At 40.3% G+C, this 26,306-nt stretch overlaps 1 protein-coding gene across 5 annotated transcripts in view; it reads left to right on the top strand.

Moving 5' to 3' along the window:
* The window catches only part of mgaa (MAX dimerization protein MGA a), a 32,847-nt gene extending 11,265 nt beyond the window's left edge, over positions 1 to 21,582 (top strand). The window contains exons 7-28 of one of the 5 annotated variants that reach the window (XM_076166000.1): positions 463 to 582; positions 1,615 to 2,504; positions 2,715 to 3,000; positions 3,079 to 3,206; positions 4,968 to 5,054; positions 6,214 to 6,313; positions 6,467 to 6,837; positions 9,692 to 10,210; positions 11,429 to 11,666; positions 12,140 to 12,421; positions 12,690 to 13,879; positions 15,138 to 15,260; positions 15,609 to 15,720; positions 16,039 to 16,220; positions 16,683 to 16,747; positions 17,037 to 17,097; positions 17,390 to 17,486; positions 18,196 to 18,618; positions 18,983 to 19,105; positions 19,187 to 19,267; positions 19,495 to 20,064; positions 20,163 to 21,582. In XM_076166000.1, the coding sequence (XP_076022115.1) occupies positions 463 to 582; positions 1,615 to 2,504; positions 2,715 to 3,000; positions 3,079 to 3,206; positions 4,968 to 5,054; positions 6,214 to 6,313; positions 6,467 to 6,837; positions 9,692 to 10,210; positions 11,429 to 11,666; positions 12,140 to 12,421; positions 12,690 to 13,879; positions 15,138 to 15,260; positions 15,609 to 15,720; positions 16,039 to 16,220; positions 16,683 to 16,747; positions 17,037 to 17,097; positions 17,390 to 17,486; positions 18,196 to 18,618; positions 18,983 to 19,105; positions 19,187 to 19,267; positions 19,495 to 20,064; positions 20,163 to 20,185 (6,071 nt within the window). In that variant the 3' untranslated portion in view covers positions 20,186 to 21,582. Of the gene's footprint in view, positions 1 to 462; positions 583 to 1,614; positions 2,505 to 2,714; positions 3,001 to 3,078; positions 3,207 to 4,967; positions 5,055 to 6,213; positions 6,314 to 6,466; positions 6,838 to 9,691; positions 10,211 to 11,428; positions 11,667 to 12,139; positions 12,422 to 12,689; positions 13,880 to 15,137; positions 15,261 to 15,608; positions 15,721 to 16,038; positions 16,221 to 16,682; positions 16,748 to 17,036; positions 17,098 to 17,389; positions 17,487 to 18,195; positions 18,619 to 18,982; positions 19,106 to 19,186; positions 19,268 to 19,494 lie in introns of those variants that run through there. The other 4 variants (XM_076165997.1, XM_076165998.1, XM_076165996.1 and 1 more) reach the window with 4 other exon arrangements.
* The last annotated feature ends 4,724 nt before the right edge of the window (positions 21,583 to 26,306 follow it).

The following is a 26,306-nucleotide window of genomic DNA, read 5'->3' as shown; positions in this document are numbered from 1 at the left end:
CTCCTCCGTTTTATTTTTCTTGTCTTGACTTAATGAATGATAAATGTCTACCATTGTTGACATAAACATTCAAAGTCATGATATATAATCTAACTTGAGACTTTCAAATGCAAAGCAAATTGATGGACAAATATTTTAAAACCTTGTGTATTTTTTTTCTGATGCTGTTTTTGTGAGTTTATTAGTAATGCTAAATGGCACCGGAGAAGTGGAGTTGGATATCAAAAGGGGCCAGGGTTCTCAACTTTTGTACATTATCGTGTAAACAAAACTCAATCGGCTCTTAAAACACTTTGAGCAGGGTCTTACATTTTTTTGCCAACTACCAGGAACCTCCAACAAAACCATGAAGGATTTTGAAGCAGAATTAAGCAGCACAATATCACATTTACCAGGCAAGACAAATAACAAACAGGATTAACAACTTGCTGTGCATTGGTTCTGCATTTGTGCTTATTTCAGGTGTTCCTGCTCCTTTCACGTCTCGAACAGGAAAAACTACCGATGTCACTCAGATTAAAGGATGGAGAGATAAATTTGTGCCTTCAGAGGCTTTGTCAACTCGATCATCCAAACCTGAAGGTAATTAATTCATGTGTTATTGGTTTGATTCAAAATTTTAATATATGTGTAAAAACTGCAAGTCCTTTTTAACTATACTTAATTGGAAACAGTACAAATACAAGATAATTATTGTTTTAACTGATCAACACTCATTCTAACCTTGGTGCCTGCAATGCGTTCCATAAAAGATGGGACAGGGGAAATATAAGAGTAAATCTCTCTATGGAAAGGTCATGGCCAATAACTACAATTAAGTGCCCATGATGTTCCAGCCCTCAGACAGCACTGCTATGAAAACTGGCATACTTCTGTGAGGTAACCCCATGGGCTCAGAAATACTACTACATCGATGCCTGTACACACTATTCATAGCTACCTGTACAAATGCAAATTAGGACTGTACCACACAAAAAGGATTCCATTTATCAACATCATCCAGATGCTGCAAACCTCTCTGGGCTGGATTGCACCTGAAATGATGGCCAGTAGAATTTTTTATTGTACAAGCCAACTATTTGATTTTTGATTTTTTTGTGGAATGAATGGGCATTGGTTTCTCAAGACCAAAAAGGGAAAGAACCACCCAGATTGTTCTCAAGCCAGCGGCTGTCATGGTACTGCCCATAGTATGAGTAATTTGCACATTTGTGAAAGCAACATTAATGCTGAATAGTACATCTGTGTGTTAACCTGTTTGGGACTGCTATGGCTGCAGGTACCAGTGTGCCCCTCAGAGACCTGTATCTATGCCCAGAGTGCATTCTGGTGATGTGGGAGTTGAGTGGGTGTGTGATTGTACAAATTAGAGGGGGGTACAGTTGATCAACGATTGGAAGGATGAAGATGAAGTTGTGAGGGAATTATGGTTCTAATGATTGAGTTTAGTGGGTTGGGATTTTTTTCCGTATTTAAAAGAAGCGGTTTGTGTGTGTGTGTGTATATTTTTGTTTATGTATTCATGGATATGTGTATTTGTGGACAGTATATACATATATATTATATATATATATATATATACAAATAACATTTCTTTTCTTTTTACATCTTCAGTTGCGGCCAATTCCGATGTTCCTAAGAAGAACCTATCAGCTTTCTGCAGTGACATGTTAGACGAGTATCTAGAAAATGAAGGAAAGCTGATCGACGAGCGTGCCTCCAGCTTCTCACAGCCAGTGACTGAGCCCATAACATATAAGCTCCCCAGCAAGAGCACCAGCTATGTCCGAACACTCGACAGTGTCCTTAAGAAGCAGACCCTGAGCCCCCCAACCTCTACCCTCATCTCAAGCTTTGTACCCCCTTCTAAGAGACCCAGAGCAACCCTTAACGATCTTGAAATATCAAGAAAGGGGGACAGGAAGCAGAAAGCAGTAGGTTCTAAGGGGAGGAAACTTGGACCAGAAGTTGCAGTTGCTTGTGTTTCAGTACTTGCAGTTTCTGAATCCAACTCTGAGTCTAAACTGTCTCCATCTTCCATCAAACATGTGGCCGTGCCAGTATCAGACCATGCAGTGCCCTTCAGTGAATCACCAAACGATCTCTCAAAGTCAAAGAACAACAATCTGAAAATGAGAGGACAAATCAATGAGCCAGTTGATCATACAGAACAATTTATCCATACCGCTGATATTGCTGGTTTTAAGGAGAAGAACAAAGTGAAACCTAAGCTCTGGTCTGTCTTTGCCACCAGCCCTTGCGTGCCTCTGACTCACCTGTCAAGTTTCTCAGATGACATGGCACCACTGGAGTCGGACTCTGAACTCAGTAATGATGCTAAGCAGAGCAACGAAACCACAAAAAACAGCAATTGGCCTCTGCTGACAAGAGCGCTCATGAAGCAAAAGGACCTGGAGGGCAGCGTGGTGTGGGGGGGGCAGCCAAGGACCAGAATCACAGAGGAGAGGTCCACCGTTGCACTCACATCACTCTTCACCCTTATGGTAACATTTACAGATCAGCTTATTGCCTTTTATGTTTTTTTTGTCAAAAAACTTTCCCTCTCTTTGTCTCCTTTTCTTGCTTTTGTTGTGATTTTTCTTTCATTCTATGTTGTCTTTGTTTCTTTCTGAATAATCTGATAAAATGCTTCATGTGTTTATGTTGTTTTATCCAATATCACATCTTCTTAAAACACACTCTGTACTTGTCAGGGTTTTGTGTGTGAGAATCCCACGGCCCCCATCGAGCTGATCCACCGCCCAGCTCCTCCCTGCTTGAATGAGTTCTGTCGACTGGGCTGCGTGTGTTCCAGTCTGACTTACAGCTCCAGAATCACACATTGCGGCCAGCTGCTCTGCATGTTTGGCTGCAGCTGCCTCAAACAGAAGGTGGTCCTGCTCCGAAATCTGGATGGTTCGGACTCCAGCCCGTCCCAGCAAAACAGCAACGATAAGATGACAACAAGGAGAAGGAGGAAAAGGATGAAGATGGCTTACAGTAAGCACCTGTAACACTGCATCACCATTTACCTCTGCAGAGGACCATCTGTAATATCTTGTTGTGTTGAACTCGTAGTTCTGAAGGAGGCAGATAGTGTTTCCCAGCCTGCCGAGCGGGTTCGGATCCTTTGGAACAGAAACTGTCCCGATCCAGATCCAGACCCGATCCACATCCCTGAGCCTGTCTCCCCGTCCTCCACTGAGGTAGTAGCTTAAGAGATAAAAACACATTTACATTTCAGATTCATTCCATACCTCACACTAAACTTAGATTTAATGTTTCAATGAAGTTCCTTGATATTTATCACCATGTCTGTAAACCTACTAAACCATGTCATCTTCGCTGGATCATACAAAAAGGATAAAAATATATTACTATATTCCACTATATTCCAGGTCCTTAGGAATAATTTAACAGCAATGTGATGTAGATATCCGTCTGACATGTACAGATATAGGCTCTGTCCCAGTACCTAGAGAGCTGTCTACATAGTCGGCTGCCTAAGTAGACAGCACTGTCAGCTGTATTGAGACACAGACAGTCAGATAGCGATTACTATTATTATTATCAACCATCTCCTGCACACAACCTGGGTTAACAGCTTTGTTTTTATTCAATTGTTAAAGACTTTTCTAAAGTTTACAATATACTTATTGGAGTGATTAAAACATTCTTTTCAATTATAGACCGTATATATACTGTACGTAGGTACTGTATATGAAAAAATCTTGTGATCTTATAAACACAAGGAATTACATTAATTTAATCCTTCAACAGCTTTTTTTGCACAGTGTGTGCAATTGTGTGCAGTAATAGATATGTGATTAATGTGGGCTTCATAAATGGAGCTCATAAATACTCATGTTGATTTCTTGGTAACTAGAAAGACACAAGTCATAGAAGACAAAACCCCACTATGGTTTTGGACATTTCATTCATTTTCAAGCACAGATCTTCTTTCCAGGAAAGTCTCTCTTTCACAATGTATTAATGAAGGCTTCTAGCCAAGGTCTGTGGTCCAGAGTGGAAAAAAAGAACAAACAAATAGAAGTCCAATAACTACCTAACCAGTTAGTTTTAAAGGGCCAATAAAAATGCTGGTAGATTATTTAAATAACCGTGGTAATTTGAATAGAATGATTCTATATCCTGATAGCACCAGCTAACCCAGCCCATTTGAAACAATGGCCCAAGGCAACACAACAAACAAACATGCTAATCTACAATATACTCCATGTACCAAAAATGGCAAGTTGACTTTTTTTTTTTTTAACTCTGCACTTGAAGAAACACATTTTTTTCTAAAGATTTGAAACTAACTTTGCTGTTCGCTTCAGTCTCGACTGCCTCCATCATATTGAATCTAACCAAAGTTGCACCACATTGCATTGTGGGATTGTGTCATTGATTAAGGACACATGATGCTGCTAGATACATTAGGTAGATGGTATATTTAAGGTGTCTAAGTAATGGGATGGCCTTTGTTTCCGGGGCCTGCATATGATGACTTAAAATGCTGCCGATGTAGACAGCTCACTAGGTATTGGGACAGAGCCATAATGTACAAAAGATATGGTTTTAATTTACATTTAATCACTTGGACCTCCTGTCCATCAGAGCTCATTTTGGCAGTCAGTGTAACATATACATCCTCTCTCTGTTAGTTGGTTGGCGGTGTGCATTTAATTTTTGTCCAACGCCCAGCAGACTTCAGCTCTGTTTAGCCGTCTTATTCTCTGGTCATGCTCGCTGTGAAGCACTATTTCTAGTTATGGGGCCCTTGCTTCTCCACTAAAGACTCAATGGAGTTTGTAGGGATTGTAACTCTGGTGTAAATGAAGTCCACTGTCATATTTTCTCTCTAAACCAGTTGAAATAAATACTTGATCCATCACTAACCTTTAACCAGCAATGCAATTTTGCAATTTTAGATCAATAACCAATTCTTTTTTTTCTTTTTGTAGGAGATCTGTGGGGATGATGGGAGCTGTGCAAGAGCCAGAGGTTACATGAGCCAAAAGTTGAAGAGGACAGTGAAGCACCAACTGAAGGTCAAGCTCCTGATTTACTCTTTAGGGAAGTGAGGGTATGGGGTTGATTGGGGTTTAAGACCATCACCACTCTTAAACTGAGAAAGCCATATTAACCACATCTGGTTCTTTGAAGCTAGACTTCAAGTTTAAATTTGGTGTAGTTCTCCATGCAAAATTTGTTGAATTTTGTTTGATGGTTGGATGACCTTAACTTTCTTGGAAACACCCTGGGGACTATAATCTTTTGTTGTCCTCACTTCTAGTTCCAGTGATTTCAATAAGTAAGAAATAGCACTGAAGGTGACTATAAGCACTTCAGAAATCAATGGAAATTAATATGTTTGGAGAAAGCAGGGTTTTGACTTCATTCCATTACGGGAGACCATTCTGGGACTAACTAAAAACATCGTCCAGCAGCATTGCTAAAACCAGGCTTACAGTGAATCCATTACATCAGGGGTGGGGAACCTCTGGCCCGCGAGACACTCTTTCGATGACGTCATATAAATAATACTACTGTGATTATAATCCCCCCGTCAGACAAATCGTGTGCACAAATGCCCCCCCCCAGTCAGCAAAAGCTTTGTGTCCAATCGCAGCGCAAATCAAAATGGCCCGCTATAGGAAAAAGGTTCCCCACCCCTGCAATACATCATGTAATGGGAATAAATTGTATGATATTGCAAACAAAAAACACATTAGTAACTTGAACAACATATTTCGACACCATAAATTAATATAATCACTGTGAAACAGCGGTACTGGGATTTTCAGTCACCAAAATGAACTAAAACAGCACACAAGTGGTCCATCAGGGACATCAACACATTCTTGGCAATATGGTGTAGTAAGGAGGTTCAAAATGATTAGAAAATGAGTCAGTCAATTAATCAGTTCTTCTAAGGGGCCAAGCTAAGCACCTATGGAGCACCAGCACAGCAGTGGAAAAGAATTGTTAGAAAACCATCTATAGAGAGAGGTCTGGTGGTAAGTCATATCCAAATGAGTGTAGATATTTATGTCTTGACTCAAGAAGACCAAAGGAAACTAAGTCTTGAATGTATTACTGTGGCAAGGTCTATGTCCATAAGACTATATATAAAACATTCTATGAGACGAAGTAATCCCAGGTAGTTTGGAGGTAATATGGAGTAATGTTGCCTTATGTTGGTTGTAGGAGGAACATAAAGGAGGTGAAGAAATGTCTCCGAAAAATCGTAAGAAGAAAGAAGCTCCACTTATCAAAAGCAAGATGAAAACCCCCACTCCAGCACCAGGTTTGTTTGATTTTTTTTGTGAACAATTTATTTAAACCTTGTAGTTTTTCGCGGAACATTTGCTTGTAATGATTGTGATGCTGTAGTAATTTTGATCCTTTAGTGATTTCTATGCTATATATATGTTAAACTAGAGCATTTTTGGTCTTGTAGCTGAACCACATCAACTTGCGCTGTCTGACCAGCATGAAACGTCTCCAGAGCAATATGCAATGTCGAAGCGGCTGGTGATTATAGCAGAGTGTCAGTGGAAGAGTGATGCGGACCGGAACCACATCCTGAAGGCGGTTTGTGAGGCAATGGCTCAGGACAGACTCAGAGTCCGAGATCCCTTCTGGGTGAATTCCTACCTCATAAATCCACTGAACAGGTTTGTGGAGGAGAGTGGGAGCAGCCGCTGCATTCACTACAAGGTCCACATCTCTCAACCTAACCTGCAGAAGACACCTTCAAAACCACAAGACAGTGAGAGAGTGACTGCACAACAGCAGGACAAACAGAGGGAGATGAAACCACAGAAGCAGGTAAGAACAAGAGATGAGCCAAGTACGCTCTATTGGAAGACTATGCTATTTAGTATAAGTTTTGCCACACGGGATAAAAAAATGCTTCAGACAAGGGGGGGAAGTTACCTGAATACAAAGAGTTTTTCCTCTGAATAATGGTCAGTTTCAAGTGAACCCTAGTCGAGTTCTATTGCAGTGAGCAAGCAATTTGAAAGCAATGTGAGCCAGATACAAGAAGTGAAAAGCTTTGTGGGGTTTTTACTACAAGGGTAGCAGGTTGTGTGCAATTGTAACTATGCAACATGAACACTTCCCCTGTCTAAGCGGACAATTTAAGAATAAGAATAAGAAGACCCTTTATTAATCTCAACCCTTGAGAAATTCCGCTTCAAATACATGCATCCACACTACATGCAGTTTTTTGCATACAGTCACGCAATGCAAATCTTACACACAACGTTATTACACACGAAATAATCTTTTCTATATCTCTTTTATAAATACAATAATTTTTATAATTTTACATGTACCTATACATAAACAATGAACACAGCAATTCGATCAATTCGATCAGGGTAAACAAAAAATGTCTGTCACACAGGTCATAGATAAAAGTCAGGAATACTCAGTAAATCCAGGGGTTTGTAGAAATCGTATTTCCTCCAGTGTTGATAACCTCGGGGGCTTCTGGAGCCAAGTTTTTTTTACTTACAACCTTAAAAATCCTTAAATGATTCACATTTTTCAGCCCATGATCTCTGAGATAAGGCGGCCCAAAATATATGAGCATGCTCCACCATCATCGATCCACATTCTCTCCAGTGCCATTGAGATTCAGTTAAATTTGGGTTTCTGCTTGGAAATAATGAAAAAGCAAACCGAGTTCTTCCAACAAAAATCTCTCCAGGTGAGAATTAGTGGAAGTCCTCTGGGTCTGCTGGGACCACGTCTCCATCGGTATCTCCATTCCAGTTTCTCTCTCTTAGGGTTGCCTTATATAGATAGTTAAATTCTTTCAAATAATTATTCCATTTATCAATTTTGAAATATTAAATAAAATAATTACTAATCAAAATGTAATTTTAAATTGCGATCTAGATTTGATTTTATATTTGCATTACCAAATCATTGGAGCAGGATACACTACTTTGAGAATCATGATGTCGCTGTTGTTAGTGACATGAATGATGTCAGTTGACTCCTTTGAGAACATGTTGGAGAACCATTTCTAAAGTAAGGAACAAGCCTCATTCCTTTCCAAAGATAAACCATTTGCATCATGCCAAAGAAGCAGCAATCGTTGGCAACCAACAATACAAAGTGCCAGAGATTGGCTCAAATTAACAAATTCTCCACAAACGATTAACTAATGTTAATGCTACTTCATGTACATATAGGAGGGTCTGCAAGAAAAGGCAGAAATGAGTAAGCAGGTGAAAGGGTGCCTCATGCAATTAGCATACATTCTTAAGTCTGATGCACCATCATCAGCCCGTTGTAGTGCCATTGAAGCACCGATAACATGTTTGTTTATGCAGTCCAATGTTGGAGACAGAAACAGATACATTAGACTAGCTATGTCAGTTTAATAGACACATTCTGAAGCCAATCGTTGGCAAGATCCTGTAGCCTGTTACTGACTAACAGTACCCTTTCTTTGTCTCCTGGCCCTGCCCAACTTCTCCTCAATGGCAGACCCTTCCTCGCCACCTCCTCCTACCTTGCCATTTTCTCATCCCTAACTAACTTCCTACCATCCCCATTGCCAAGCTGTTTGCTGCATTTCATGATGTAATTTTGCTCCTATACTAGACTAAGATAACAAATAAAACCAATCACAAATATGTTGGTATGGTGACAGCCAACCACAAAAGTGTATATATATAATATATATATAATATTCATCCTTGCCTGGTGCAAATAACATCAATAAAATATGTTTGGTCGCGGAAAAAATAAAAAGTACAGGAACCATAAATCAAATGCACCCTTTCATGTATTGTGTAGGAAGTAAGGATTCTATAAAAAAGCACAATTAATTGTTTTTTAGTCATATTTATTTCATACAAATATTTGAAGTTGTGTTTTTTCTTATAGAAAAATATAAGTGGAAAGTGAGGTTTCTTTGTTGTCTGTGTATAGGTGTAGAAAGCTAACCCCAATGGGTTAATTAATTGATTAATTTGGGTGGAAATTAATCAGACCCTATTTTTATTATTATTATTATTTGATTCAATTAAATCAATTAAGTCCATATCAGTAGCAGTCACATTGACCCATGTTACTCTGCTTTAAAGAAATATCACATACAACAACTTACAGATACATTTATGTTTATTACTAAGCAAATAGACTAATGTAAAACTCGGAAGTCCCGCCCTTGGTCCAACGACGGCAGCCATTGATAGCGGGGAGGCCGGTTGAATCTCCAAATCAGCAACGTGAACCCTCACACCCTTGCACTCATTATTGGTCATGTGAGATGACTCACACGCTATGCTAAGATCGTTTGAATTAACAGTTTAGCATGGTATGCTTAACATAATGACCATGCACCATGGAATATGTACTTGTAATAACCAGTAAGCTCAAGGTGGACATGAATTTATTTCTTGCTGTGTACTCGCTATGCTACTACATAAAATGTCAGTGAATCACCAAAGTCATTTGGAATCATCTTCACTTTTTACCGTGACAGTTATTGGTTATTTTGAAAAGAATAGAGTGATAGAATAGATCTGTACACTGTGAGACATTAATATTGAGTCCACACTGTGTTCAAATTTGTTTTTCAAATTAGTAAGCATTGGTTGATCACTGTAGCCGAAAGGCTAACAAATTGTAAATCTCTCTTTGTAATACCACACAACAGAAGGTGCTGCAGCTGGAGGAAGGACTGGAAGACTGGCAGCAGGAGCTGGAGGAGGAGGCAGAGCTTTTGGAAGACTGGCATCAGCAGGTGACAGAAGAGGAGAAGCTTCTGGAAGATTGCCACAGGGAGGTGACAGAGCAGGAGGATCCTCTGGAAGATAATCAGCGGGAGGTGACAGAGCACGAGAATCATTTGGAAGATTGTCAACAGGAGGTTTCAAAGCAGGATGTTCAACAGCAGCAGGAGGAGGAGGAGGAGGAGGAGGAGGAGGAGAAGGAGCCTCTGGAAGACTGGCAGCAGGAGGTGGAGGAAGATGATTTTGAGGAGGAGAGGCAGGTTGAGGAGGCAGGCTCAGCGGGTGCCCAGGAGGACAATGAGAGGAGAACTGAGGAAAGGAAACAGAGGATAGAAAGGAAAAAGATGATGGGCATGGCTCTTCCTTTCTTAACTGGAATCTCTCCTGCTGGCTTCCTCATAGCTGACAGAAAACAGCCAGGAGGCACAGACGATCTGGTCCAGGTAAGCTCTCTACGTTGGTCAGGACTACTGAACTCAAACCGCATTCCCAGCATTGCGCTTTCATGTCACATTTTAATACTAGTTGTAATTGTATGAGAAGCCATATAGACGACAATTCAAGTACATTTTCACATACACATAATTTACCTGACACACTGGCCTACTTAACCTTACACATGCACATACTTTATCACACACACAGTGGTAGGAAAGGGGCAAGTAAAAGTGCACAGAGGGGTCAAATTACAATCTTCACCATACTTCATCAAAGTATCTTCAAACCTTCAGAATCTCTAGCCCTGTGTATGATTTTAATACAGCATATTTAGCTGCAGCCTATTTTGGGGAGTGTATCAGAGTGACATGTGCAATCGTGCATTTGCTATATGAATTGAATGTGAATCGGACAAATTGGGAGAAGACCAAGATATTGAGGATAAATGCAAGACAGCAAGAGAAGATCATAATGGACAGGAGATTGAGGATGTGGACGAATTTACGTACTTAGGAGCGAAGGTCTGCAAAAAAGGCGGTGGAATGAAAGACCCGAGAAACAGGCTATCAAAGGCAAGGGGTGCGTATACTAGGCTCAGAAAGATATGGAGCTCAAAGAACATCTCAAAGAGGACAAAAATAAGGCTGTACAAGGCAGTAGTGTTATTGGTTTTGTTATACGGATGCGAGACTTGGAAAATTAATAAAGGAGATGATAGGGCAATTGATGTATTCCAGCATATATGTTTGAGAAGAATCCTTCAAATTAGCTGGCAAGATCATAGCAGCAACGAGGAGTTACGTGGGAGAGCAGGCATGCAGCCATCGAGCAGAGAGATAAAAAGACAGAGATGGAAAATGTTCGCAAAGAATTGTAGAATCCATAATATACTGTATATACTTTTGTTGGATTATATGAAAAAAAACTAATGATACTGTGATAAAGTGCGTAATTTTAATTTCTATTTATCCAAAGTGTTGAACTGGTTAATGCCAACAGGAATAAGGCATAATGTTGAGGCTTTATTATGTAAGTAGCTGTACTAATTTTAACAATGGTAGTAGAATGGTTATGGCATGTATATACGCCCCTAACATCCACTGTAGATACCTCCAAAAGTATTTGCTTAGGCTGTAGCATATCGATGTTTGGATGCCACATGCATATACATGTCACTGTATTTTTCGATTTTTTTGTGAATTTCCCCCCTCCTCTGTGTTCAGGTAAATGGTAAACTCTATCCTCTGGCTAAAATCCAGTTGGGGAGAATGGGGGCTCTCCATCCAGCAAACCGCCTGGCAGCCTATCTGACTGGCCGGGTGGGAATCATCAAGAAACCCCAAGGTCCAACGGGAGCCTCCTCCCTTTCATTCTCTAAACTCCGTTTCACTCAGACCTCTCAGCCCATCTCATCGGCTGCGTTGCCACTCCAAGGGCCCAAAATCCCAACCACAGCTGTAGGTGAGGAAAACAGCTACTTTGCTTTATTTTTCCGTAACTCCTAAGGCTTTAAGAGTACATTCAGGTCAGGTGGAAGCATACAAATCAGCTCTCACATGCATAATGACTCCTGCCACTTCCTCAGGGGGCAGGATTTGGACATAAAATGTTTTTACTACTTTTTAAGATTTTTAACTTCAAATTAATTGAATTAAAATCAATCTTAAGTATGACTAAGAACAAATCTTTGTCCACATCAAATTGGCTTTCACTGATGCTAACAGTAGTGTTTTAGTATTGAGCTCAAACACATCTGAGAATTACAAAATCCATCTTAGACCAATGAACACCCTGCCTAGTCTGAGTGTGATTCAGAGTCAAAGTGTGATTTAAATAAGAAGAGTTTTAATGAAATGATAATCATTAATGGAAGTTGCTTTCTCTTTATTCTCTGATCACTGTGTATTTCACATTCCGTTTTTCAACACTCACAGCGCCTCGGATGGCCCATGCCGTGATTTCGTCTCCAGGCTTTGCAGCTTCTAATAGTTCTCAGACTGTAATGGTTCAAGTCCCGGCCTCCAGCAGGCCAATTCAGGCACCGCACCACCCGCCTCAGGCCCTGGTCCCAGGCATGCCTTGCCAGAGGATGGTTTTGCAGCCAGTGCGATCAGCGTCGGGCATCCGCATTTTCCGCAAACCAGATGGCAAACTAGTCCAGTTGGTTCCTCTCAACCAACTGAGGCCTGTCACCACAAACATGGTGATCCAGAGAGGTGAGTCACCAGAAAACCAGACTCTTTGTACTGTAATGAAGGTTTCGGAATTATTTCACCCTTTTATGATTTCTACATTTGAAAGTGGCCCTTACATTAACCCCTTCTCTTGACAGTTGGCGCCATATACAGTACATACAATTCATGTTTCTACAAAGTCCTGATATTTCCATACAGGATTGAAGCATTCTCCTAACATTTGTATTATCAAAATCGCAGAAGATTAACTTTCTGCATTATTGTTTGCCCTCTCCCTTCATTCCTTTAGGCCCTGCCTCCACACCACTCCTGCCTATAACATCACTACAAGGTCCAGTGGTTTCTATTAGCAATGAAGTAATCTCCCTGACCACAGCAACAACAACCATTACGACCACCACCCCTGTCGTCCATGTTACATCAGTACAGCATCCAGACATTACCAGCCAGACAAACTCAATGATTACCACAAATACTCCCACCACCACCCAAGTCCACCCCATTACATCAATAAAGGGTCCATTAGTTGCCATGAGCAACCGAACAACCCCACTGAGAACAGCCCCTTCAACCATTACCACCACCACCAATCCTGTCCTCCATGCTACTTCCGCGCACCGTTCAAATGTTACCATTAGCAACCAGACAAACCAAAAGTTAATGGAAACAACCTTGACTACCACCACCCCAGTACTTCCTGTTCGACCAATACATAGTCCAGTAGTTACCATCAGCAAACAAACAACCCAATTGACCGAAGTACTGACTCCTGTGGCTGCCACCACCACCCTGTCTTCCATGTCTAAGCTCCATTCCTTCTCTGGCTCCAGCTTCCTGGGACAGAAGGGTGGACAAACTATTGATATTCTTCCTAACTGCCGCGACCAGGAACCTATTGTCACCAGTCCAAAAGTTCTCTCCAACCAGAGCAACAAGTCAGCCAGCGAACTAGGACCCTTCACCCGTATCCAGTCCCACCTCTCAGCTCCAACAACTTTCATTTCCCTCAAACCCGCTGTGGGTCAGGGGGCGGAGCCTGGTGTGAAAACAGTGACAGCCTCCACTGTCTGTGTGGATGTTGGTGAAGACACACTTAAGCAGATCAGTCAGGATGCCGTAGGATTGGCCACCACTGCACCTGCCCAGCCTCCCAACCTCCTGTCAGAATCAAAGGTTAAACATGTAACCGACAGGACTGACCTGCCTCCACCCCAACCGTGCATTTACCAAACCGGCCCTCCAAGTCCTGAGCTGGCCTCTGACCCAGTGGATCTGGACATCATCTGCATTGACGAAGAGACGGGACTCCTCACCAGAGAGACTATGGGAGGGGCTTCAGCCAGCAGCACAGAACTCCAATTGGACAAAATGCAGAAGAGTATTGTGGGTGTGATGGATCTAGCAGAGTCGTCTGGCAGTGAGACAGAAGATTCTTCAGATGTGATGGACGAATCAGACAATGACAGAGAAAACAGAAGTGTAAGATGAATTATTTATTTAATGTAATGAATTAATTTCAATTAATATAAAACACTGCATTTTTACAGGATAAGTTTCATAACCTATGCCTGATTACAACATTGTTTGTACCCCATTCTATCTATTACAGGCACAATAGCACTGGCTGGTGCATTTTCAAGCTAACTGGTTTTGCATCTAAAGGTCCCAGTCAAATCGAATGAAACTGAAAAGGGCCAAGTTCTTTTGCACACTTTAAACTCTGTGTAGTCCTGGATTCCTTCTTCTCGTTTACACTTACATTGAGTGTGTTTTGTTTCTGATATTGTACTCTTTGCACCATTTGCTCTCCGCATCTCCACCTCTGTAATCGTCCACCCAAGATTTGCTCGTCACCGCTCTCTCCAAAAATACAACAGCCGGGCAAGCGAGAGCTGCCCAGTCTTTGTAAATGATTGTAACTTCCTGTTTTTACTGCATATGCATGTGCAAGAATACACATATTAAAGAAGATTTAAACTTTGCTGTAACATTAAAACTAGACATATTGTGCAATATTTCTTCTCACAGTTAACATGTTAGAATCCCATTTTGATACAGAGGATTTGTATGAATATTAAAGCTTTGTAACTGTGCCCTATTGAGCCCCTTTCATTTTGACTTCAGAAGCAAATCCATTTTGCTGGAAAACGCACTAAGCAGTACTCTTGTGCTTGGAACAGTCAGGATGGGGTACAAACAATAATGTAAAAGGAGTTGAGGTTTAAAAAACTAAATCCTGTAAGAGAAAGTTAAGTCAGTCATTGTTCAAATTAAACACATAACAAATGTTGCAGCCATATAAAATACAAAGTATCCAAACTAGGGTTGATGGAAAAGCAGTGGGCCTGAGCCATAATGCAGGGAGTAGGTGTAAGATTTTAATCACCTGATTCCTGGTGTATTTTTTGTCTTAGCTGAGTGACTGTAGTTTACAACTATTTGATTTAGATCCAGTACTCAAACTGTGAGTTGGAACCAGATAATTGTATGAGCAACACCTACAGTGATTGATGTACTTGCTAGCTGCTAACCATAACAGTGGCTTTGAACCAGTTAAGTAGCCAGTCTTCCTACCTGATTCGGGCATCAGGCTTCCATCTTTTCCCAAACATGAGAAGGGTTTTGGCTGAAAGATGGTTGGCTTAGGGTAGCAATTATATGCTAGGCTCACTTCTCATCAGTTAACCATTGTGAGCTTCTTTCTGAGTAAAATGCTTTTTTTTGTTTTGGACTGTAGAGGCAGGTTCACTGTGTTCTGGAGAGGAAGCGTCGCTCAGAGTTGTCACGCCTGTTCAACACTCTGAGGAAGGAGGTCAGACTGAGCAAGGAACGGGCAACTAAAGTCAGCACACTGACAAAGGTTAGACTCAACACAAACACATATAGTCAACTAATCACAAGCTCCTAGCCCTGCCTAAAAAGATTCACCAAACACTTAAATTAGTTAATTTGCTTCATCATCGTTGGTGTCCTTTCTCTTGCTCCTTTCTCTTCTTTCTGTCATTTCCACCTTTTTTCCGTCTGTATCTCATTTATTTCTCACCCACTCTTCTTTCACTATTCCTCTCACAAGTTCACACTTTCCTTCTTTTATATTGTGTGGAGCTTTCACTCTTGTTTTATTCTTCGCTCGTCTTACCTTTTGTCTTCTGTGATGTATTTTTCCCCCTCGTCTTTTATTCACATTTTATGTGGGTTTTTTTCTCAGGCTGTTCATGTGATCCAGGAGCTACAGATTACAAAGAGAGATCTGGAGCTGAGGAAGATGAGGCTTAAGAAGACCAGAACTGAGTTCATCAACAGCATTGCTCAAAAGACAGGTAATCATTGTATTGGAGGTCCTCTACAGTCCTAGGAACTGTAATCCTTAGTAACACTTGGAGAGGTTCTTGTAGCCCAAAGGCTGATTTGCCTCACGGTTAAGTTACACTTGAGGTGATATAGCTATGGTGGTCGAGTGAACTCTAATATTTCCTGGAGACATGAATCATGAAATGACTGTTTGAACATGTCACATTGTTCAATACCCATCATTATCTACAAAACCGTGTTCATCGGTCAAGCACACTCTGATAATTCTGCAGTCACTTAAATGTGTCAGCAAACTTCATATCTGTTTTCTGTGTTTTCATCCGCAGGAGAGACTGAGGAGACCATCTGCAGGAAGATCCAGAACTTGTCTGAATCTGGGCAGGATGTCCTGCAGGAACAGAAAAGACGAGTGAACGCTGATCTGATTGAGGTGGTGGATTTGCTGGATGAGACAGATGAGCAAACAGACAACTCATCTGATGAGGAGAAGGTCTACAGGAAGAAAACTGTAAGAGCTAAGATGAAGTATTGTCACAGTAATCATTAACAGATACAAACTCACCGATGTCAATCAAAATGGATCAAAACTCACTGTAATATGAAGGTGCGAAAAAATAACAGTTTTATTTTCCAAGTCATGTTTTTAGATGTAGCTTCAATTTACCATGAGAATCAAATAAGGAGCAACATTTCGACATATTATATTTCAAAGGTGCTGTATTGGTAGGGAAGCAGCTTAGAGTCCTTGTTGGCGTGTTTGAGAACACTGAAGATTTAAGAGACTGCTCCTTTCAAAACGTTAATGCAAGAAACCACTACTTTACGAGTGATAGTTTTGTTTTGGTTTCAGTAACTGAACTTTTCACATATTTAAGTGAAAACCACCACTCAGGATAATATGTTATAATGTGTCATTAAAAAAACGCATCACTGTTTTCTGTCTGTCTCTGTGTGTGTGCACGTGTATCAGGAAGACATGCACATGGTAGACATTGAGATGGCGGAGGACAGAGCGATAAGGAAAGTTGAGTCAAAGTAAGAAAACCTTCTGTCTTCTCTGGATCATGTCAGGATTTTTCCCTGTCTTTGGAAGTAGTGGTTCTTTTCATTAATTAGAATCTTAATATTATAAATTCATAGTCCATTTAATGGACAAATGTCAAGTTAATGAGAAATGTCTATCCAAAGCAATTCACATTTGAGATGTCACTGAAAGTACTCAAGGTAGAAGATTGTTTTTGTGAGTGCATTCAAATTTCTGAAATAACTTTAGATTTGATTAATTGAATTAATTGATTTATTTATTTATGTGCTTTTTTCCCAGAAGCAGTGTTAAAACCCTGGTTTCATCGGAGATCGGCAGCAGCCCTCAGAACACACAGCAGGTAGAGTCTTACTACCTATACAACTTCTTAGTTGTCAAGTTATACAAGTAGGAAGGAACTTTTCTCAGTGAATCCTCCTACACTACATCCTATAGTCCACCAGATGAAGAAACTCGTGGAGGTTTCTTAACTTTGATTAGAATGTTTACATGTCACGGTATATCAATTAACAATCACATGATCTAGATGAGACTATGTATGAGCTTCCTCTGCTTTTTTTGGTGTATACATGACATTTGAAACGTTTTCCAGTTGAACAGAAGTTAAAAGAGAAATGTCTGCTGGTTCTCAGGTCTGTGAGAAAGTACAGGTTCTGCACAGTCACAGAGGGAACCTGGAGAAAGGGCCGCAACAGAGAGTTACCTTCATCAAGACATCAATCGATTCTGGTGAGGAAGATGATTATGGATTGGAAGGATGATTATGATGATATATAAACCCCAATTTCAAAAAAGTTGAGACACATGGTAATGAATATTTTGATTGAGCAGATTTTTGTAAATATACACTCATTCTGAATTTGATACCTGCAACACGCTAAGGTAGAGGCAATGTGAGACTGTGAATATTGAGGAATGTTTGAAAAACGTGATGCAGTCATGATTGGTTATAAAATGAGCATCTGTGAAAGGCTCGATGGTTTACCAGCAAGGATGGGCTGAGGTTCACCAATTAGCATAAAACTGAATGAGCAAATATGCCAGCATTTGAAAAACAAGGAATTTAGAGAGGTTGCTATCTACAGTCCGTAACATTCAACGATTCAAAGAATCTGGAGAAGTTGTGGTAAGTATATGTGATCCTTAAGCCCTCAAGATGACACTGATAAGTGCAACATGCTGAGAGACAGTGCAAAGTTAGATTGACTGTATATTTATAAAAAGTCAGTTAAAATATTATCTTGTTTTTGGACTATTTTTAATTTTCAAATCACCACTTACTGTTTTTATTTGCATTTCACACATTGGGATGGGTTTTTGAAATTGGGGTTTGTAGTTAAATGCTGATTGGTGGATGATTTATGATATTGATCATGATAATGTTGATCATGATTCATAGTTGCAAACATGAAGGTTGAAAAGTTTCTGTCTGATGCAGGGAAGAACAAGCTGCTGCAGCAAAGTGGAAAGGAGGAATCCAAACAGTCCCCAGGAGGGGCAGTTGAAGCATCTCCAGATCCAGTATTTGGCAGTGCAGTTAACCTGCCACGAGGGGACAATCAGAAAGATTCATCCTCCAACTTAACTGCCCCACCTAGTTCTCCAACTGTGACTCTGCCCACTGCTTCCTCTGCTCACCATGACACCCCCACACTGGACAAAACGCCCAACCCACAAGAACCCCAACATTCCCAAACTGGCTCTCAGATGTCCATGCATCTGCCAAAACCACTTCATGCTCGTTCCAGCATTTCCGATAATCCAGCAGTGACAAGTAACCGGCCGCCTAGGACAATTCCCAACATCCTGTCCCGCTCCAAAAAGAAACTTCCATTCTTCAAGTGCACAAACCCTGTGGAGGGTAAGAGAAGCCGAACTAGAGCACAGAGCTGGGTGTTATGTTTTCATATAGTGTTGGAATTCTTTCCTCCTATTCTTTCCTGCTTTCCTCTTTAATAAAGTTGGAGCACTTCTTTAGATCTCTAGTTGAAAGGTTGGCCAGAACTATTTTTGAGGTGTTTGCACATACTATTTCATCAGATACCTGCCAGAAAATGAAAAAACTGTATTTTCTGCGGTTATAGTATATCAGTAAGTTACTTCTCCTGACTGCTCATTGCTGCTTCAAGAATAGTCTTGAGTCCTAAAACAAAAATGATATGTTGACAGCTAAAATTCCGACTGAACTGTAGGAAAAACAGGCTTGCGGACTTGTGTTTTCCTAGAACCTCCATCGATCCAGGCTGTGGTACCTGCTGAAGTCTTGTCACTGGTTGGAGCTTTGTTGCCGGGGCATCAAGATGTGATGCTGAGTCCTGTGATGCTGAGCCAAATGATGCCAACATCAGGTGCTGACCATGACCTTGTTTCTTTTTTATTTTATCTTATAAAGTTTTATTTTCAAAGTAAAAAATTGTTTCTTTATGTAGGTGTGGTGTCAGTCACCCTGAACATGCCGAGTCTCTCTCATCAGCAGACCCATCTCAACTCAGTAACAACCCCACTGCCTGGTAAGATGTGCAGCAGCTCTGCCCTGTTTACTGTAACCTCAGAGGTAACTGATTATTGAAAATACAAAACACATTAAATATTGTGAGATGTGCTCAGGGTAAATGTTACCCTCCCTTTTTAAGGTGGCATGACAAACTGTGGCATTACTTAAAAATTCCAGGATTGCTTCTCAATAACTCAAACCTTTTATTGACCTCAGTGACCTTTGTGTTTTCTTTTCACACAGCTGGAAACTTCTCTAACATTGTAGCTCTGTCCAGTTACTCTGACGGACCTGCCCTTGGACTTGACACTGGGCACTTACAAAGTAAGGATCAGGACCAGCCTCAAATTCTCAAAGTTGCACCTGCCTCTGGACCATTGTCTTCATCGTCACAGTCCCATAACGATGAAGCGGGTACCAAGATGGATGTCACAAATCCTGTTGAGAATTACAAAGGCAACACAGAGAGCAATGCTCAAAGTGAAAACCTGACTTCCCTCCTTAACGAGATTGTCTTCCTGAACCAGCAAACCTATTCAGAAGCAGAAATCCGATCTCCTACGCTACCCAGGAATCTGTCCAATCAGTCCTTGGAAACACTGCAGCAAGAGGAGGAGCCAGGCCAGACTTCTCTGAAACACAATGATTTGTTGTTGGACTCTCCTCTGGGGACAGATCGCTCATCAGTGGGCGGAGCAGAGCAAGAGGAATACGCCCAGAGCCCCTGGCTCCTGGAGCTGGACGAGGACTCAAATGAGAATGGTGACGGCGGAGCTGAGAAGGAGAGGGTGGGGCTTAATGTCCACATTGAAGGTGAGCCACAATCTTCAAGCTCCACCAGTACAAATGATCAACTGCAAAGGCCTCAGTGTGTAAAAATAGTGGGTGTTCTGGCCCCACCTCCTCTACAGCAGATGAAGGTTGGTGGGACTAAGGTTGTGGAGTCATCCAGCAGTGACAAAGCAGGTGATGATGGAGACGGAAGAGGCAAGGATGGTGGCACCACATGGAGGCCTATGCCAAGGCTAGTTCCACTTGGTCTAAAGGGAAACCCGCCCAACTGATTTCAAACTTCATCACGCCAGGTTTGCTCCCTGTCCATTGTTTTTCCTCTCGTTTGTCCACTACAGGCTCACAACATTCTCCATGTTCCAAAATCACAAACAATTAAGATTACAACCTGCCCCCTGCTGTTTGGTTTCCTTTGTGAGAAATGGAGGTTTTGGAGATGCAGCAGTGGTTTCAATAGTGTCCAATTGTAGATTCAAACATAGGTACACCTTGAACTATTCAATGGGCCGAACCAGGGTGTTCCAGTGGGCGAGAAGGCTAAAGTAGTTCAGCAGGTGGAATCGGAAGCAAATTCATCTTTATTGAGAGTAAAGAGATTGAATAAGAATTGAACTAAGTTGAATGTATTTCTACTGGACCTTCACAGCAACAAAGTTTGGAGTCCTAGCTAACATCTCTCATAAGGGTAAATCCAGAACTGAACCCCTGAGCAGCATATCTCATCAATCTGAACTAACACCTCAGAGGATGTTGCTTTTATATGAATAAGACTATTTTATTTGACGTTTTGTTCTTATAGTGATGCTCAGAGGTTGCTTCATGCTTCAATTTTTTGAATCAAGCAGGGTTGCTCCTGACAGGATTCTGTCCTCAGATACATTTCATAATTTTAGTTAATCTTTTTTTCCGTTCAAATTACCACAGAAGCATTGTGTGAGGTGCATTTCTTTTTCCAGAAACGGAAAAATGTAAATTGTATTAGTGCCTATCCTTTATCCAGAACGCCGTGTGTCTGTGCATAAACGTCCAGACTACAGTAATGTAAACCTGACAGTTCGTTGCCCTGGGACACAGCACCTCTGATGATCTTTTTTGAAGATATTTCTGTGCAACATTACAAACGGCATAAGCCTCATTTTATTACAGTGTTTAATGTCCTTCAGTTGATGCCCAAACTCTCTTAAACTCCTCTGGTTCTTGATAACAAACATTATTCAGTAAAAAAAATATTTCACATATGAAAGCATCAATGATCTGACATCATATATACACTATATACACTTTTGGCATGTGATGATCAGTCATAAAACCAGCTTAAACTTGGAAGTATTCAAATGCTGAAGTATTGAGGCTTTTCTCCATTTTTGGTGACTAAGAATATCACGTTGATCAATGTTGATATTATCATGTTGATAAATATGTAAAATTTTCTAATCTGCTCCAAAGATGTGTTTTATAAATGGAATTCATTTTCAGGTTTCATAGGAAGCCTCCACTTTGACTTTGACCTCCCAAATGTTTGCTCACACAAAACCACCACATGAGGGGGAAAAAGAAAATATTGCAAATCATGGAAATAAAGGAAGATAGTTGTATTTATATTTTACTCATTGATGACTATGGACCTCATATTCCTGTCGAATTTTCCAAATTATAAATCAGTGTTTAGACGGGTCTCTGGCATGTGAAACGAAGAACACCCCTATACATGCTAGCAGGCGAATATGAGGGTTGATCTTGAAAGTCCATTAGGGAGCCTTATTTAATGGAGCCACTTTGACCATGTAGGCTTCATTCTGCTGTGCTGAGGAAAGAGCAACCAATACCAGTCTTTACACATTCAACATTTTGGTGTCTTTGTGAGGCTGAAATTCTCATTACACACCAGATAACCAACTTTATATAGACTGATGGTTTTGATTTCCAAGGACATATTGTAGTCTTTATTTTAAATGTAGTAAAAAGGTGGAATAAAGTGTCTTTGTTTCAGCTGACTTTTTTTTATTTAATGATCATTGGTTGAACTAAGTTTGTTTTGCAGTTAGTGAGTTAAATATGACTTTAACAGTCTGCTCATTGCCAGACTGCTTTTTCTGTCAGACTGTTGACACATTAAGCTGCTTCTCATAAAATCCTGATGGAAAGTTTGTACAATTCTACTATTAAAAATGCTTATTTTCTTTCCCAAATGACATTTGTATTTATTTATTTGTACAGTACGGAGACATTGTGATGTAAATATAATGGCAAAATCTGCTGCTACCTCATTATATACAGTAAAAGTCATGTTTGTATATGTATTTCTTAAATTGTCTGGTTTGTGACGGACTGAACTAATTGAAGATGACAGTGAACGGACCCTTTCCAGTATGTTCTCCCATGGGGACAAAACACATGCAAAAACTAAAGCGTTCATATTTAACACATTTTAAACCCCTACTGAAGTAACCATTTCCCCTATTAATTTTTAAATAATAGGGGAAATACTTCCTACACACACACATCGAGACACACATTTAAATTGTTTTTAACGTTTTTATTTTTAGTTAAACTTTTGGTGGGTTTTAATTGTTTGGTGTTGTGTATTTTATTAAGGTATTAAGTATTGTAATTGTGTGTTGTAAAGCACTTTGAAATTTTAAAGGGCATCTCATATCAGCTGAGTTGGGCAGTTTAAAGCCAATCATGCAAAGCACAAACTGTTTTCAAAGGCTTTGTTATGATTGAGCATAAACTGAGTTTCTTATGATGTTTAAAGTTGTAAGGATGGGAAAAATCACCCTAATATGGACAAAGACAGTTAACTGTGTTTTCTCTGACTCCATTAATAAATAAGAATGGTACTGTGCTTTAGTGATGCTAATTAAGCTATACAGAGAGGCATGGCACAATAGAAGTGAGATGAATGGTGGATATTTTACTAACATGAGCTGATAGCTGACATTACAGTTACAGTTAGAGTTGCAATAGTAGAGAGAATGTAAAACAAGATTTTAAGAGATACAAATGATGAAATAAACCAGATAAACAAACCAGGTAATGATGGTCAAAAAGAAGAGAATAATGGAAAAGTAAGTAGAGAAAGAAAGAGCAAGGGAAGGAAAGGGTCAGGGAGACAGAACCCCAGGTAGAAGAGAGAAGAGAACCGATAGAAGAGAGCTTTCCGTAAGCGTCGGCCTAAAAGTTTACTCCTTTAAGTCAAGTATTAATTTTTTTATTCTGATAAAGTATTTTGGATGAATAAGTTGCAATTCGCTATGCATGTACATTTACCACTGGCCTCCGTTTCAAAACAGTATGAGCATTATGATAAAAGAAACGTGCCTGTCTGGATTACTAAAACAGGATACATAGATCAAACTCGGATTTCCATGGCTTAGACTTAAGAATGACAAATAAATAGAACATGTATTCAGGTTTTTGGGTAAGACTTGAAAACTGTGAAAAGAAAACAGGTGTCGCAAGTAGAATGAATCGGACATCCACTGGACAAATGTGCATGCGTCCAAAGGGGCTGGATGGATGACGGGGGATACTCCTACAGTGTAGGTGTCATTGGGTCTGTCCCAATATCTAGTGACCTGCCTACACAGTCGGCTATCTACTGTATGTAGGCAGCATCATGCCTTGCCAGCTTATTGGGACACCCTACAGATACAGATATCTCACAAATTGTTAAGATAAGATAAGATAAAACTTTATTTATCCCAAGGGCAATTGTTGAAATAACTAGACCTAGTGAGTCCGACACTTAATTGGGCAACTAGTGTTAGTAAAACTAGGCCATATCACAGCTTTTTAGACTGAGATTTATGACTTAGATTTTATTTAAATGACGTTTCTACTTATATTTAACATCTGAACCGCTACATTGGCAAATATGGTTTAAGGAAAACCATTGAGGGTAATTTCAATGACTTAGGATAAATTAAATGGACATTTTCACATTACTAACCCTTTAATGACAGAGTACAACATAGAAACTTTGTGAATCTTGAAATTATTTACTTTTAAGGTTTGGTCCCTAAAAGTGAAAGGAGCCTGGGACTCCCTTGCTTCTACTGATACCTGCTCTGTGTTTGCAGAAATGTGCTGAAATTTCACCTCACAGTGCTGATCATCACTCACACACTGCACTGGTGACAAGACACCAAGCCGGGCTCTTGGTTGAAGCCACACACCTTTAGACAGAACATGAACTAATTGTACTGGAACGTAAAATTACCATTTTATTCATGACCACAACTCCGCACCCCTTCACCACAACGACCACCACTGAGGCTGCTGGCCATTCTTGTTCTCTCAACGATACACTTTTGCAGTTGCAAGCAAGCACTCTTCCAGTCTGAGTTTAACCTCATGTCCAACACAGACTCAAACTCAACATTGACCAAATGACGACAACGATTAATAATGTTCATGCCTACAACCCCAGGTACTGAGGTTTGAGAGTTTTGCAGGTCTTTCACAACCAAAAAAGCACAGTCAGCAATCTCTATGCCCACTGTCTCAATCTCCAGCTCTAAATAACCCAGATATGGAATGTCTAGTCAATTAGCTGCAGTCAATTTAAGCCAACCTAAAGTTGTGGGCATGTCTCCATCTTTCCCACCTAATTGCCTCTGGAAAAGCCCTTCTGTGATGGTGCTGATCTGACTGCCCATGTCAAGCGGACAACCTCACTAATCTTTATTTCTACAACAGGGCACCTCCCCATGGCACGTTCAAGCAACTGATCATGAGTCCGCCATTGTGGATTGAAGAAATTCACCAGGATTTTTGCCACATTGCAAAGGCACATGATGACTTAACATACTGACTATTGTGTGTGTTGAGGGCTGTATTATTTCTACATTTATCATTAGCAGTGACTTTTATGCAAATGGATTTGATTAAAGTAAAAGGAATGACTTCAATCTGTTTGATTAATAAACAATAAACAATCATTTCATAAAAGGAAGATACATAATATGAAAGACATTATGAAAACAGAAGAGACGTGATTCTTGCGTTCTGTGCGCCCTATGCTTGACTAAATTTCTCAATTTTTAAGGAAATAACTCTGCAATAGCTGAAAGAAAGCAAAGGACTTCATTGCTGGACTCCAGTTGAGCAAACAAGTTCAATGGCAGTATTTTTAGATGTTGTGAAAAAAACATTCTCATATGTCGTAAAAAGAAAATGGAGAGCAGATGTAAACACATTTCTAAATGCAATGCGCATGCTAGGTCCAGATCAGGTTTCCGGCTCCTTATAACCTTTGTTGTGATTTATAAATAAAGCTGAATTGAATAGAATTGAAATGGGCAGCACAGGACTTTCATCAAAGTCTCTTTAGGTTCTGTCGTGTTCAAAACACTTCAGGTCGGCAAAAAGGACTCGAAGTTGAGAGAGGTCCCACTTTAGCTGTTTATTAAGTAAATGAGGTAAAAGTTGTGATACAGAGCAGAACTCAGCTGAGGCCTCAAGTGCTTCGGTGGTCTAAAGACTACAACCAGTTAGCTATCTACACGTCCGCACATGAGTCCCAGATTTAGGATTGACATGCAATTATATACTGTTCAATGTTATCCCATCTTAATGCCCTTTATTGCTTTGCACTATCCACCCCGCCACTGCAACAGGTGAACTTCCCCGCTGGGGGATGAACAAAGGACTACCTCACCTTGTCAGTTATACATTATCTTGGTTTAAGCTTGTTATTGAGCTTTCTTGTTTGCTGTTGAGCAAAGGTTTCTTTCTGCTATTATACTGATACTCAAGGATATGAGATTTCGAAGACCCCTGTTTTGACCCTCTTAGTATTATAGTTTACACATAGACAATTCTTAACGAGCAAGTACAGTTAAATGGAATCAATAGGATTATTCCGCTCTTCAATTCAAATACTGTAGAGACCAAACAATCCAGAAGTAGCCTCAAATTTCTCACAGCGACAAATGACTTGATGAATCAGTTTCAATTGATGACTAACTCTAACTCTAAGTATGACCTTTGCTCCTTTGTGGAGGCCAAAATGTTTGTACAATATGTTGATAGAGTTAGTTTCAGGTTGCAGTTTGCCTGACTCTGTGGGCCATCAATTAAGGTTCAATGGGCTCAAATTGACCTCAGTGCTTTAAGTACTTTAGACACTATTGGAATGACGTTTTGTCTTGTTGATCGAGTGGATTTCAAGTTACAAGGTGGTACCGGTTTGCATTCGTACATTTTAAAAGTAGAGCTTGCTTTATTTTGAAAATCCTCAAAGGAAGTGCTGAACC

Source organism: Genypterus blacodes, unplaced genomic scaffold, assembly GCF_046128005.1.
Source record: "Genypterus blacodes isolate CSIRO-AG114 ecotype Tasmania unplaced genomic scaffold, CSIRO-AGI_Gbla_v1 ptg000154l_1, whole genome shotgun sequence".
Classification (NCBI taxonomy): domain Eukaryota; kingdom Metazoa; phylum Chordata; class Actinopteri; order Ophidiiformes; family Ophidiidae; genus Genypterus; species Genypterus blacodes.
The sequence above is the reverse complement of the archived record's forward strand: the minus strand, read 5'-3'. Positions and strand labels throughout refer to the sequence as shown.